General features: G+C 37.9%; 1 protein-coding gene across 1 annotated transcript in view; it reads left to right on the top strand.

Annotated features, from left to right (window-relative positions):
* The window catches only part of LOC145993855 (homeobox protein rough-like), a 44,930-nt gene that overhangs the window by 15,328 nt on the left and 13,507 nt on the right, over positions 1-16,095 (top strand). Inside the window, exon 2 of the mRNA XM_083129750.1 lies at positions 9,938-10,172. Coding sequence (XP_082985876.1) covers positions 9,938-10,172 — 235 coding nt within the window. The remainder of the gene's footprint in view (positions 1-9,937; positions 10,173-16,095) is intronic.

Raw genomic sequence — 16,095 nt, forward strand, 5'->3', positions numbered from 1 at the left:
GAAGACAATAATTTCTAATGGGAAATTGTTAGTGCAACACAATTTGAAACACACGCGGAAAGCTCAAGTAATTTGCCAATTGCGTGAGCACAGACTATCTCTCACTCCTGACGTGTCTAATGCGGAAAAATGGCCTCAATTTCACGGCGTAACCGGTCGAGTAGTTTTGTGACAGAGTGAGACACCTGGTGGGCACACCACGTAACATCAAGACCGAAGACAAATCACCCAACTACAAACCTTCGGTAGCGTAAATTACACACTTGTCTCAAAATGCAGGTCAGTTATAAACGAAATATCCTCTCTGACACGCTCCTCAATTATAAACTGAACAGTGTGAAATAAATTGGTCGTTAATAAAGTGGGGCGTCTGCCCCCTCCTCCCTCGTAATATGATGTCAAGAAAAATAACGGTTTGGGATAGTATTATGCTTTCAATGGTTTAGCACGTTTACTCTGAAACTGTGAGTTTTCGGAAACATAGAAATTAGAAAATTAATGTCTTAAAATAATCAAATAATGGTATAACATATTCATACAGTACAGTCTCGATTGATTGATTGATTTAGTTTATTTCACTTCACTTTTTATGCCACTTTTTGCTAATCGCGAAGATACCTCTGCCAAGCGTAAATTTATCCGTTGCATATTCTGACTTTGTTGTATTTGGGAGGAATAATCTTTTGATGGCTTCAGTCCCCCTAATGTATCCCTCGCTACGGGCCTGGAGGAGAAGTCCAGACATCCCAAATGCCTAGCTGGCGATACTAAGGTGATAAAGGCAGCAACAAGAAGGTAGTTTCAGCTTGGAGATGGTCCGTGACAAGCGAGTTTGATGCGAAGACAAGACTATAAGCTCCGCCTTGCTAGTTTCAATAGCATTCAGTCAGGTCAGGGAGTGTCCACGGAGAAAAGCAAGTACATCAAGTGAAAGTGAAGATGTCCCCTATGTATCAATGGATGATGAAGACAGTGAAGACGACGATGTGAACTGCCATTTTCTGCAGACAAAAACGTTGAAACGTGTATACTGTGCACAAGGCGCTTCAGACGGTGTAGTACGTTCGTCAATACCGAAAGTAAAGCTGTATATTTGTGATGCTTGCTTAAAATCTTAGGTGTGTAAATTACGCTGAACATATGTGCGACAAGTTCTCAAAATTCAATTAATTTCAAGTTTTCATTTTTTTTACAAAACTGTTCCTTTCCTTTCGTTCGCGTGCTTTTTCTATGTTTTTGAAACTGTTTTTATGAAATAAAAGTTATTTTGTATTCATGTTCGAATTCAGTACATGTATCAAGGGAAAGCATGTGGGCTTCTATAAATAAATTTAAAAAAAAAATGTATATCAGAGGTAAAAATTCGAAAAATTAGGAGACCTACTAAAAAAACAGTAAAATATTTGCCATAGGCATTGGAATCTGCAAATGCCGCAAGATTAACCAACTTGTCCCAGTTTTGTTGTAAACTTTCTTTTGTCTTTTTCTTTCCGGGCAAAATGTAGCACTGCAGTAAATGCAAAGATCATGCTCCATCAGGTTTATTCATTACAGAACATGGAGAACAGATTTTCTCACAATTCCCTTTTTTTCCTCGTTTCCGCATAAACGACTTTTATTTCAGAATTCCCTGATCGAGTAGCTTCAATATGTGAAACACGATTTACTTTTTTCTCTCTCTCTGAAAAAAATCATGTTTTCATTGTCTGGGTATCCTCTGAGGATTTAGAAACTTGCAGACATTATGATATCTATTTGCGTTCTGCCATGATACACGTGAGGAGATGCGGAAAACGTTATTCTTGTGCAGATGAAGGCAACAGTCACGAGAGGGGGTGGGGGAGGGGGTGGCAGGGCTCTTGTTGGAAGGGGTAACACCATCAGGTGTAAGGCTATGTACAGTTTCTCTGTTGCAGGAGTAAAGTTTCGCCCCAACAATGGGACTCCCATATCAATGACACAGCAAATTCTATGCACTTCCACCACAAGGATCCCTCGATTCAAAGCGGCACGTGTTGCCAACTATGATATTTGAAAAATCCATATGGATTTGTATAAAAAGTTCTTGCAGATGAAAAATCATTAAGTTGAGTAATCTTATGTATTTACTATATTTGCAAAATACATTGTAAATAGATACACACGGTTGTTGAAACGGGTAGGAAGGTTGACAAGTTCCCCAAATAATCCAGATGTATGTGAATAGTTACATACTGGCGTTTTTATCCAACGTCATCCCAATAAGTTGTATTTGTATTAATTTATTCCTTTTTCTTGTTTTTTTGGCTAATCGTGACGGAGAGGGTGAATGGTAATTAGATATGGGCAGGAGAGATTGAACCTAGAGCCTCATTTACAAGAAGAATGCAGTTGCTAGGGTGTATAGAATGAGAGAGAGAGAGAGAGAGAGGTTGAAGTGTGATTGCCTCTATCCAAATAATAATTCAAAGGAATGACACCTGTGAATCCACCTAGTTACATTAGCCAATTTTCTGCCCAAAGTACTACAACACAATTTATAATTTTTTAAGATCCATACACTTCCATTGATTATCATTATTGGACGTTAGTAAAAATAGCATTAATTTGCAAATTAATAATATGATTTTTGACAGAATAAAAATTTATTCAAATTCGTTTCGATCTGTTACAATAAAATATATTTAAAATATCCATGCGTAGAAGCTTGTCTTTGGTGTTGGAAACACTGAGCGAAGCAGAGACCGAGGATTTTTCTTCCGTGAAAAAACCGGAACTTGACGCATGCGCCGTAGGTCTCGTTCCCAGCTCCCATCAATGTCACGACAATGGTAATGAGATTACATATTCACGATAGACTGCCTCGATTCCCTCTCAAAATCCCTCCCCCTTTCCCCTCCCCCTCCAAAACACTTGTAGTCTCACGCGACATTGTCGAACAACGGAGAATAGGAAAGGGATTTGAGTTTTAGTGCGGAGCGAGCTCGCAGAATGTTTAATCGTGTCCAATTGTATTGTTATTTTATATCTTCTTAAGTCTTCCGCTGCCTCCCCGTGCCCCCTTCTTTCCCCCGACCAATTTGCAGATCGTCCCTTTCAAAATGTGCAGTGTGAAATCGTGTAATAATTGTCGACTGGAGCTGTTATCGCCTGCTGCGGGACATATTGTCTGTTCTGCCGCTATTGGCTTAGAATTTCCGACTCCCTGTTATTTCCGCATGGGTTACTGCAATTGATATTTGTACAGCGCTCTGAAGCTAGTTGTGGCAACAAATTATTCAGGTTGTATGGTGATTAGGCCATACCTCCCAAGTACAATGAGGTAAACAATAATCATTGTGAGTACCAACATAATTAATTTAAGCTTTACGTATCATTCTTTCTTGAAATTCAAATAATTCCTTGTGCATTCACATAAATTATGCATTTTTTGTGCTTTTTTTTAAGTCAAAGAAACTTTTGCATCGGACTTGTTATTATTACCAAGCAAATTGTCCATTGCCATGTTCGCTGGCATGTTGGTTTAGCAACATTTGTTCAAGAATAAAAACGAAACACCAACAAAGCAGTTGAGAACCGCTTCATCAGCATCAGTAAAATTCAAATTCTTAAAAAACTCATACGATGTAATAGAAAGATTCATGAAAATAACAATGGACAATTCTCCTGTTAATATTTATGCATATCACCATATGTCCAACGTTATGAATCTTCCATTTAAAAAATACTAATCTATCTTGTATTAATCTAAACCTACAGACTTTCCACAGAATGGAGACGCTTTGTTTACATTGGATAATGTCTGTCCTAATGTTACCATTAGTTGGCTGGGTTCCTGCGTGCTTAGTGAAGTTAAAAGGACTTGTATTTGCGTGACATATTTGAGCTTGACGTAAATTTCTCAAAAACTGTGATATCCTGAACGCACGGCAACCCACATTACTCTTTCATATTTCCAGGTTGCGAACCTCCAAAGGGTAAAAGATAGGACAAATTCCAGTTATTAATATTTGTCAATGTAATAAACATATATAATCACCAATTCTTGCGGGAAATCAATATTATGAACAAAATTGTACTTCACCTATGATTTTATTATTTTATATTAGGACTAATACCTAAGTATTGGCTTAATACCTGAGATTGGCCACTTGAAATCAGGTATGCATTGGGACTTGACCTCTCGGATATTGGTAACTTTTTTTTGCGGGTGGGTGTGAATCCTATTTTTTCTTATGAAACTGTCCGATTTTTAATGGTTCAAAATAATCAATTGTTAAAAACCACGGTAATTTCAAATGCACAGACTTTAGGAGAACGTATTAATCTAGAAACAGAAAACCGGCCTTATTTTCAAGATAAAATAGATATTTCGAAAACGTTTTGACCTATTAAAATTTGGTGATGGGGTATTTTGAAATTTACATGTAACGTAGCAGTTTGCAATTGTCAGACAGGACTGTGACTTCCTCTGTGTGCAATAATTCATCCTAAAATTAGATTTTATCATGGTTACGAAATTACAAATAACTTCCGAGGGGACACCACTTCATATATTCAATTCCCATTACAAGATCTATTTCATAGAAACATTCAGGAACGAAGAAATTGCATTTGTTTGCAAGTTTTACTTTTGTACATGTAAACGAGAATAGTATAGTCATCAGTAACGTACCACGCTCTCAAACTGTACACATCATCTCTGTAAATTGTTTTTACAGTAGCATTATTTGTGATCATTTTCGACTTCAAATAAATTTTTCCACCGTGGTAGAATCATTATCGTGCACTGAGAATAAAAATATCGAAAAAACTCAGGTCTTCTCTCCATCCAGGTTTTTCACAAAGTCTGAAGAAGGATCATGTTATAAAGGACACTGTACTTTGTAATTTTAGCAATATTTTTAGGTTATATTTCAGTTTGTTTATCATATTTTTGGTAATTGTGGGGCATTTTTATCCCCCAAAAAGGAATGAATTCCGTGCATTTCTGTTTACACTCGAATCTTACTATACAGGTGGGTTTCATGTGACGTCAGGATGCGCACAGCCGCCATATTTGCGGCGAATTTTATTTGTCGTTTGCAAGGAAATATCCACCATATAGCGTTCGTTACATCTGCACCAACTGTACGTTTGTTTTAAATCACGAATGTTCGTGTTAGTATCTCCCGCCCGCCCCTCTTGCATTCCGTATGCTTACAAGAACTGGCCTCAATCATGGCTGCTCGAAGCCACAATTCAACAGTTTGTGACGTAGATGTAACATCCCTATATATCAAACGTTTAGTAAACACAGTGATAATGACTCCGATACAAAACCTCTGGACATGTCACTAGTTACGTACAAGTAAGTGTTACTTTAAGAGATGTTACAAACAGCAACTGCCACTTGTATAACTTCAAAAGGAAGTCCGATATGTGACCTTCCCACTCCATAAATTCGCGTCATAATTGTTGCCTTCCCGTTTGTAATTAGCCCTGATGAGGATGTGGTGGACGCATGCGGTGTTAAGTCTCTGACCAAGCGCCCATTCATTCTACATCAAGACCTAAGCAATCTAGCATCGATGAGGCGTAACCGTGACAAATAGTTCACCTAAAACCGGATATTAATTAGAAACGCGGGGCATTTAACAAATATGGCGTCGTGCCCAGCTTATTTTCCGAACTTTTTTCTTTTGTATGGTCATTTCCGGACGGAGCGTGGCGAGACCATCGACGAGGGGTTCGCCGGAAGTGGAAGCTCTTCGACTTCCGGTTTGTCGCGTGGCAATGGAAGGCTCGTTGGAATTTTAGAAGGATGTAGGCGATGTTCGCAATTTCACACTGCACAGTACAGATACACCGAAGCTTAATGTCTTAAAACTTTCACTATGGAAGAAGAATAGATACTTGAACATGACTTTGTGCCTAGTGGCATAACCTATTTACGATACACAAACAACAATTGTCAAATGGGCTAGAAACCTCTAGATCCTAGTAACTTTTACCTAGGGGTGGTAACGAGACAAGACGAGACGGTCTCGTCGCGATTTGTAAACATCCATTGTGTTCTCGTATCGGTTTTGTCTCCAGTCTGAAGTGTTGTTGATATGAAATAAAGTACTCCTTATTAGAAAACAATCCAAATATAAATATTCTCATCATCGCCGTGCAAGTTCTACTTCCACGTAGTACGTCATGGACAGCAATTTGCAGACTAGCGAAGCTCTGGCGTCTGGATCCATGTCCATTATAATCCTCTATGGGACTTGTGTTGTGTTTGTGATTGTTTCCTCATCTATTTCATTTTGTCACAATTCATCCCCATCTTCGCAATTAGCCAAAAGTTACAGAAACACGAAGATAAACAAAATAATTCAATCAATCAATCAATCCATGCAAGTTCTAAAGATATAAATAAACTTTGTGTTAGAAAACATACATATATAAATATTCTCACAATTTCATGCAAGTTCTGGAGATATACAGCGTGTCTCGCTTATACGTATAATAGAAGAAAAATTCATAACTTCTAAACAAACTGTCAGAATGATGTGATTGTTCTTTCATTTTAAAGAATGACTCAGATTTTTTTTAGCAACACATTCAGTGGTAGTTGCGCATGCGCAGTATCCAGAATGTCTTGAAGACTGATATTATCAGTTCTTCAGTAGCCATTCGTCATGTGGTCGCCACAAGAAAAGGTGTTTTGTGCTTTAACGTTGTCTGAAGTGAAGTCTGTGACACTTGTGCAGAGACGATTTCGTGCACGTTATGGTTTTGGTGCTAAAGAAGTAGTTCCATCGTACATTTCAATAAAGAAATGGGAAAAACAGTTACGCGAAACCGGTTCATTTCTCAAATCTCGTTAGAGACTTCCTGGACGAGCATTTCAATGGAAAATGGATAGGAAGAGGTTCGAATTTTATTGAATGGCCCCCACGGTCGCCAGACCTCACTGTGTGTGATTTTTTGTTGTGGGGGTGTGTTAAGGACAAAGTTTACTGTACACCGGTTAGAGATTAGCAAGACTTGCGTGAAAGAATTGTGGTTGCAGTAAGCAACATTGCCCCGCACATGCTTCAAAACGTGTGGCTTGAGGCTGACAACCGGTTTGACATTTGCCGTGCCACTAACGGTTCGCATGTGGAAGTGCGCTAGTTTTCTTGATTTGTAAAAAAAAAAAGTCTGAGTTGTTACATGTTTGTGCAAATTTGGACAAAAAAATATTGGTAAATAAAAAAGTTGTGATTTTTTCTTTTATTATACGTATAAGCGGGACACGCTGTATATAAACTTCGAGATAGAAAACAACCCATATATAAATATTTCCTTCATCTTCATGCAAGTTATGCAAATACAAATATATATATGTTAGAAAACAACACACATAGAAATATTTTGGCTGCTTAAATTTACAATAAGGAAACTATTTTGGAGGGGAATCCGGATACTGCGAACACCACCTCCCTTCTGATTACATAGTGTCCATTGTTTTAGCAGTTATTTTATTGCAAAATGATAATATTACACCTCATAATGTGAAGTCATAAATATTGAATATGCATAGCAACAATTATTCGTTTGATATTTCGTTAGTGTTATTTCCAACGATATTACAATTGAAAATTCATAACGTAAACCGGAATAGAAACGAATGAAAAAGTTTAAAAAGCTTTTCATTAATCCCTTGTACTCTGTTGGTGTGAAAATGTGGGAAAAAAGTGAGTGTAATTGTCATTTCAATAGGATTTAAAAACAGTGGAAGGGGAGTTTTGCAACGAATTTGAAATATCTCGTTTATCACCCATCGTTCAGTGATTTTGCATTGTGCGGAAAAAAATGCACGTGAAAGACAGTTTACCAAATATTTATCCCCCTTGTTGCAAGCAAACTACAAAAGCGGGATTCATTCATTTGGGATTGTCCAGGTGTTATAAATGTTAAGGTTTCATGCAAAGTAAAGAGATTTTAATTTGAAATCGGATTAAGTGAAACAAACATAACATTATTATTTTCATTTTTTCAGACAAAAAATGAGGATATGATGGGAATAAATTCCTGGTGAGAAATAACGAATAATACAGACTGTCTATTGTGATAACATAATCATTGTTAGATTTTTTTTATATACAAGGTTCAAATGTAATCCAATCAACAACTTTTCTGTCTCGGTGTATGTTTCTTGTTTTTCCGTCGCTTTTGGCCAATCGCGTCGATGAGGATGGAATTTATGAAGGAGCACTCACAAAGAAACGCACATTTTCATAAGAGAGTAGAATTACTAGGTATACTATAAGTATTACTAGGCAAATTGTCCACCCCAATTTTTATTCTCTTCATGTTAGTCAATTCGTACCAAGCCATTTTTTTGGTGTAACATCTACTCAAGGTACATCAAAACAGGCATTATTTTATCTTATTTGACTTCGTTTAAAAATCACAGCCACATAAATTTCATGGCTTCCTGCATTTTTATCTTTGCAAACAGTTGCTCTAAATTTGATAACTCATCTAAGAAAACTGAAACAAAGCTGGGGTAAAAAACAACAACATTGTTTTCAGTACAATTCAAACTACATTTTACCGTATATCTTGCACTTTTTTACCATCTCTAATGCAAATAACTGAAATTTAGGCCAAAAACACATTCGCCTTTTGAACAAAAATCAAAGTTCGCATTTTTTTAAACAGGGAAGTAATGCAATATCAGTTTCAGTTTATGTGATTCAGGTTGCATACATGTAAGGGGGATGAATCGACATTGTTGAAAAGGCTCGTACAGTGGAATCCATGAATATTACCGTGCAAATTGTCGTTGACTATTTTCATTAATTTTTCTCTTACATCCTATGTGTTTTTAAGTTATGGATTTTTATGTATGCTGGTGCAGAAGTTGTCAATAGCTTGCTTTGAGTTTTCTTTGAATTCTTGAAGCTTTTATTGGGTCAAATAAAGTGCACGAACATGGAGATGGATAATTTGAACGGAAATACTCATGTATCCCACTGTACAAGAGCCGTAACGCCATAGGATGATGAATTTTATTTTATTTTTCAGAGAATATGGTGAGAAATGTGTGTGTGTTGGGGGAGGGGGACATGCGCAGGAAATAAGGCAGGAAGGGTACCAGGTCGCCATCTGGTGTACGAATAAGAAAGCACGAGCAGGTTTCTCGACTTCCTGCATCGGAAATCACAGTCCAATTTCTAGCAGGAAACCTCAAAATGACCATAAGCGTCAGCTTGTTTATAAGTATTTTGGCGAGGGACGGTTTGACCCATATTGTCTTCACGTTTTATCTTTCGTTTGGGGGTGATTTTTCAGACACCTTTGAAGTGCCTTTCTTTAAGTTGCAATTAAACATTTTCCAACGCAATATATTAATAACAAACTGAATTAAGCATCTTGCACATTCTTCTCATGAGTTCAACTTTGCTCATTTTGGTTCTTACGAGGGGGATTTGAAAGATGTCATATCTGGGCCTTAATATACAGTGTGTAACATGATACAAGGATAAAGTGGGTCCTTCCAACACACACATTCCCTCTATCAAACTTATCTTAGCATCATTGATACTGAAATCGGAGAATTCGTTTATTAATCACCCAATTTGGTTCTCGAGTGTCAAAGAAACGTTTTTAGTAATATAGAAATGAATAATGCATATAATTGCATGACCATGTACAGTCATGGACACTTCTGTGTTGTGATGATTCTATTGAAAGCTAATGAGTTTGTTACAACCCTAGAAGGGCATGTGACTGCACAATGGGATGCAAAAGTATGGCTCGGCAATTGTCCATGACGATTTTCCATAAATTTTCTCTTGCATCCTACATGTCTTTCAGGACTTGATTTACTTGCAATTTCAAGATTGATGTCCTGTATTAGTTTAGTATTCTACGTAACTTTCGGAACATTAGCAAAACAGAGAACGTGTTCCTAACCTTCTGCGTGTCATGATTTCAGTGGCCAGACGGAGACGGAAGGAAGGACGCCCAAGACGTCAGAGGACCACGTTCAGCAGCGAGCAGACGTTGAGGCTCGAACTTGAGTACCACAGGAGCGAGTATATCTCCAGGTCCAGGAGGTTCGAGCTGGCGGAGAGCCTAGCGCTCACGGAAACTCAGATCAAAATCTGGTTTCAGAACAGGAGAGCGAAGGACAAGCGAATCGAGAAGGCGCAGTTGGACCAACAGTACAGGTATGTTTAATTATAGGCATTTTAGTCCAGAAATATCTAAGATTTGATAACTCTTCTAACCTTTGGATGTATCATTGTGTTTATCCCATTGTCATTCCATTAGTTGATCATTCATCTTCCTCAGAACAAGCAATGGACTCATCGGCAAGTGATAGATTGATTAGTTTGAATGCTGATCACGCACATGGCATGTTTGTCCCCCCCATCACGTCAGGATTTTTCACAATTTCAAAATCAAAATTCTCATATTCGCCATTCCATGAAACCTTTTGCAGTACGCAACAAATTGAATTTATGCAAGTGAAATTTCGGTTGCTTACAAACCAATAGATGATTCTGTAAGTATTTTGAATGGTGATCACGCACATGACATCTATTTTCCGCCATCACGTCAGGATTTTTCACAATTTCACAATCAAAATTCTCAATAACGCCTATTACAGAACGCTTTTTGATTGATTGATTGAGTTGCTGTTTTAAGTCCACTTTATGCACAGAAAGTCTAATCGGGACTAGATCTAAAGTGGGATCCGAACCACCATGTGCCTCCACTGCGTATTGAACCCGGGGCCCCTTGATTACAAGGCGACGACTCTACCAATGCGTCATTGGGGAGGTCCTCATCGTCTAGCGATAAGCCGTACAAGCCTGAGTTTGATTGGTGCAAGTTGTCGTCTGTCACGTGTCGCTTCGATCTGAAAGCTTCCTCAAAGCTCCCTTAGGCTCGAATTCTGGGATAGACATGGGTGTGTATTTCTGTGGTTATCTATTTTTATTCGTTCTGTCTTCGTTCAGGATATCACAGTTTTTGAGAAATTTACGTCAAGCTCAAATATGTCACGCAAATACAAGTCGACATATTGTCTGTTCTGCCGCTATTGGCTTAGAATTTCCGACTCCCTGTTATTTCCGCATGGGTTACTGCAATTGATATTTGTACAGCGCTCTGAAGCTAGTTGTGGCAACAAATTATTCAGGTTGTATGGTGATTAGGCCATACCTCCCAAGTACAATGAGGTAAACAATAATCATTGTGAGTACCAACATAATTAATTTAAGCTTTACGTATCATTCTTTCTTGAAATTCAAATAATTCCTTGTGCATTCACATAAATTATGCATTTTTTGTGCTTTTTTTTTAAGTCAAAGAAACTTTTGCATCGGACTTGTTATTATTACCAAGCAAATTGTCCATTGCCATGTTCGCTGGCATGTTGGTTTAGCAACATTTGTTCAAGAATAAAAACGAAACACCAACAAAGCAGTTGAGAACCGCTTCATCAGCATCAGTAAAATTCAAATTCTTAAAAAACTCATACGATGTAATAGAAAGATTCATGAAAATAACAATGGACAATTCACCTGTTAATATTTATGCAAATCACCATATGTCCAACGTTATGAATCTTCCATTTAGAAAATACTAATCTATCTTGTATTAATCTAAACCTATAGACTTTCCACAGAATAGAGACGCTTTGTTTACATTGGATAATGCCTGTCCTAATGTTACCATTAGTTGGCTGGGTTCCTGCGTGCTTAGAAGTTAAAAGTCGTTGAAGACAGGAAAAGTGCCGTGAAACAACAAAAATAGAAATAGAACAGAAATATTTAATCACCACTTCTGTCTCCCGCCCGCCTGCTTGAATGCTGTATGCTTACAAGAACCGGCATCAATCATGTCTGCTCGAAGCCACGATGCAACAATGTTTGCGACGTAGGTGAAACGCACCTATATTAGTGCTTATATATAATGTATCAAGAATTCATATTGTGATATGAACACTAACACTTTTAAAGTAAAGAGAAAGTATCATCAAATTTAGGCAGCTTTCAGAGTGAAGCGACACGCGAAACATGCAGAGTTTCACACGGTAACGGCATGATAGGCCGCACAAGCTTACGTTAGATCGTTGAAATCGACAAGCGACACCGAGAATTCACACCGAAGCAACAAGAGCCCCTTCAATCTAAATGACAGCATTTACTGCGTATGCGCGAGCAACAGACCGAGGCGACACGATACAGTGTATTGAGAAAACGGGTCAGTCCGAGATACACGCAAACGACTAGCTGCACGTGTCTCTTCGGTTCGAAAGGTTGCATTGATTACTGAGGGTTCGTTTCCAAGCGACACGTGTCGCTTGTCGCTTCGATCTCAAAGCTTCCTTAATATTGCCAGCTTGCCAACAAATATATATAGCAAAGCAATAATACAAAAATTGGAATATTTTATGCAACCTTATAAAAAAAATCCGGTACTGCTTGGAAAATTCCCGCGCGTGACGTCACTTTAATGGGTGACTGAGTCGATGAGTTGTGAATTCATGGAGTTCCTGTTTCCGAACATTATGTTCGGAAACTATACAAGATCAAGTTCCACTAAAAGGAAGTTTCTGTACCTAATAGATATTATACACCGTAGATTAATCTACTGACAGCAGACACTCTCGTGCACATGAAAGGTTTCGTCATAGCCATTTAACAGCATGAAGGTACGCTATGCAGATGTTACTGATGCCGTACGTGTGCTGTGATTTGAGCACACAGATTGCTTCCATGCTTGTAGGAGCTTCATTTCAACCCTTCCTTTGGTCAGGGGCATTGTCACCGGGGGGCGAGGGGGTTTCTATTCCTTTCTCCTGTAAAATAGTCTAGAGATTGTACCAAGACGGCCTTGTAAAAATCGAGACAATAACAAGACCAGACCTTTACAGACTTGTCGAGATGATGCCGAGAACGGCTGTAAAGGAGCTTTCTGACCGAGGCGACAAGCGACACAGGTCGCTTCGGAACGACCTAATCGGCAGCAACGTGTTACTCACCGTAGCCGCATGACATGACAGGTCGCACAAGGCTGCAATCGAATCGATTGATGAAACCTTCGTGTCACTTCGGTCTGAAAGCTTAAAAAAAAATATATATATATATATATATATATATATATATATATATATATATATATATATAATTATATCTTTGAAATTCAAGTCTCGTTCAGGACTTTAGTATGTTTGACAATTTTGCCCAAACCTAATTGCCTTTACTGTGCCACTTATTGACACAGCAATCGGATATATACCAGATTGTTTGTAGATAATTTTATTTACAGTAATTACGAAATCAATGCATTCATATGCTGGCAATCGTCAGCGTATCCTGCGTGGTTGAATACATTCAGGATAAAATTTTGTTTTTCGACTTTTCGTAGTGTCGATAGGATAAAAAATAATAATAAAAATTAATTCGTATTCATAAGTTATTTGTCCCACTCGCGACAAAATCCAATGAAAATCATTAATTGATCCGCACAAGTCTATTGCTCTTATTGTTTGCAACTTGAGACAAGAAAGAGAAGAAAATAAATACAGAAGAGGAAAGAGAGAGTAGGGAAATGATGTAAGATAAAAAGAGAAAAGAGAAGAGAGGTGAAAGATAAATGAGAGAGACAGAGAAAGCGAGACACAGAGAACAATGAAGAACCAATAAAAGAGGGGAAAAGGAGAAAAGAAAATGCAGCAAAGGAAAAAGAGAAAGACATTACAGAAGAAAGGAGAAAGAGGGAGAGAGGAAATGAACGAGAAGAGGGGAAGAAAGGATAGAACTTTAACAAGAAAATAGCAGATCATCTAGTGTGGGCATTGGTGGGAATACAGATTGTCTTCGAGTTTATTTTGTTATAAAAGATCGGATACAGATTGGATCACTTAAAATTTTAAAGTGATATAAAGAAACAAAGGTACCTGGGAAAAATTGGGAAGTTCCCGGATCTTTTGTATGTAGATAATATAAGGGACAATACTAATATTTTACAAGGCAATGTTGATATTCTACCAACAGTTTCGTTTTTGAAAAGATTTCTGCAGGTTGAAATTAAGCTTAAATTAATTATAAACATTGAAATACTTCAATTACAACAATAAAAGAAATAGTAATAATTCCTACGATATTATTATTATACACTAATAATATAACCTAATTAAATAAATTTTATTCGAGATTTATTATTGTTGTCTATTATTATCATGTTATTCGATCCAAAAGCCGAAGTGAATATCCAGCACAACTATTTTCCATTAATTATTTTACATTTCATAGTTACTATACTGAAATGCACAGTTATTTTTGTTATTTACTTTTGCAAATGTCGTTCAAGAAAGGGCTTTAGAAGTTAGAAAAATAAAATTGTGTGACCTCATCTAAAATTATAATTCTTCGAATTCTGAAAACTGTGGAACCATTTATTCTTTGGATTAAATGGTAGAATATGAAACTATAACCTGGTTCCTGTATTTTTCACTCATTTTTTTCGATCTAATTCATATTTTAAATTGATTACTTTGTTCGAATACTAACCCAGTGAACTTTAATTCTATTAATTAACAATAAAAGCAACAAGCTTTCTGCTTTTTTGCAACTTGAAATGAACTACTAATTTCCGGGGGGGGGGGTCGATTGACCCGTTCGACACCCCCTCCCCCCCGACGCACATGAGAGAGCGCTTATCAACAACCAAAAGGCAAATGCGTTATAAAATGATTATAAATTATAATTTTCGATTGGATTGGATTGATTTCGTGTTTTAAGTCCACTTTATGCACAGTAAGGCTAATCGGGACTGGACCTACAGTTTAAAGTGGGATCCGAACCACTATGTGCCTCCATATAATTTTCGAAACACGTAATATATTTTCATGTGATTTGATGAAGTGCCGACTGCAGAGCCTACTCCCACATGTTTGTGCCAAATCTTTTCGCTTTACTGCCAAAATCCACTGATTTTTCCGTATCGGGTCTGTCTGAAAAGGATGCATAGATATCTATCTCATGTTAAAACCAAAAACAACACAAAGATTGTCGCCTTTTCCGAAGACTTTAAACCTTTGAATTCCATGCTATTCTTTTCAAAACCGGAAGTGCAGTCCCCGCCAGCGCCAAGGAAGCACAGAAATGTAAACATTCGGTGAATAGCTTCCATAGGCTCCCAGAAAAAAATATTCTAAAACCGCCTATGGGTGTGGGCCTCCCCTATAGGCTATGGTGTTGCCTTGTAATCAAGGCGTCCGGGGTTCGATAACGTTGGAGGCACACACAGCGGTTAGGAACCCGCTTTAAATTATTCGTCAGTTCCTTTAGCATAAGGTGGACTTAAAAAACATTGTCGAATATCTTGGGTGTACTCACTCAATTCTCATTGCTAGTTCAAAATTACACGGGTGATTTAACTTCGTCGTACTCAGAACGGAGAAATATCAGAATAAACCGTGAAAAAGAAAAGTATACCGAGCCTGAAGTAAGGAAATTGACGTTTCAATCCTGAATTCAGGACTGAATTAAGTACCTTGTTGAACGAGCCTATCGTGAAATGGATACTATATAATCAAGCAGGGTACTCGATCACTGAATCTGTTAAAAACCCCGGAAACGCAAATCAATTTCTTGTCCATTTTGTCAGCGGAGATTGTTATTGACAGGGGGGGGGGGGTTGTCCATGGACGAAAGAATGGAGCACATTTGGCGTGATGGGCTGACAGGACACAGGGAACCGCTAAACAAAACAGGGACCCGTGCAGGAGGTTCCGAAAGGAAGGAAACAAAAGGTGAAAATTGAGCATCGCGCCCCGCTTGCATCCGTTTTCTTTCTGCAGTTCACACCCTTTCATTCGAGAATCCAAACCGGAAGTGCGGATTAGAGGAAGTTCGGGGAGCCATATTAATTAAATTTCCAACTAAATATGACAGCCAGTGATCCTCCTATGAACGATCAGGAAAAGAGATTTTGTTGGATGGAAGAACCGGGTGCAGTTTTGTGGTTTATTCGCCTAAATGGAAATCAGACATTCAGGCATACCAAAAGGGTGACTGATTTATAGATAAGGGCTAGGTTGTATAATGTTCCATGTGCAAAACTTTACAATTAATT

Source organism: Lepisma saccharinum, chromosome 1, assembly GCF_977018435.1.
Source record: "Lepisma saccharinum chromosome 1, izLepSacc3.1, whole genome shotgun sequence".
Taxonomy (NCBI): domain Eukaryota; kingdom Metazoa; phylum Arthropoda; class Insecta; order Zygentoma; family Lepismatidae; genus Lepisma; species Lepisma saccharinum.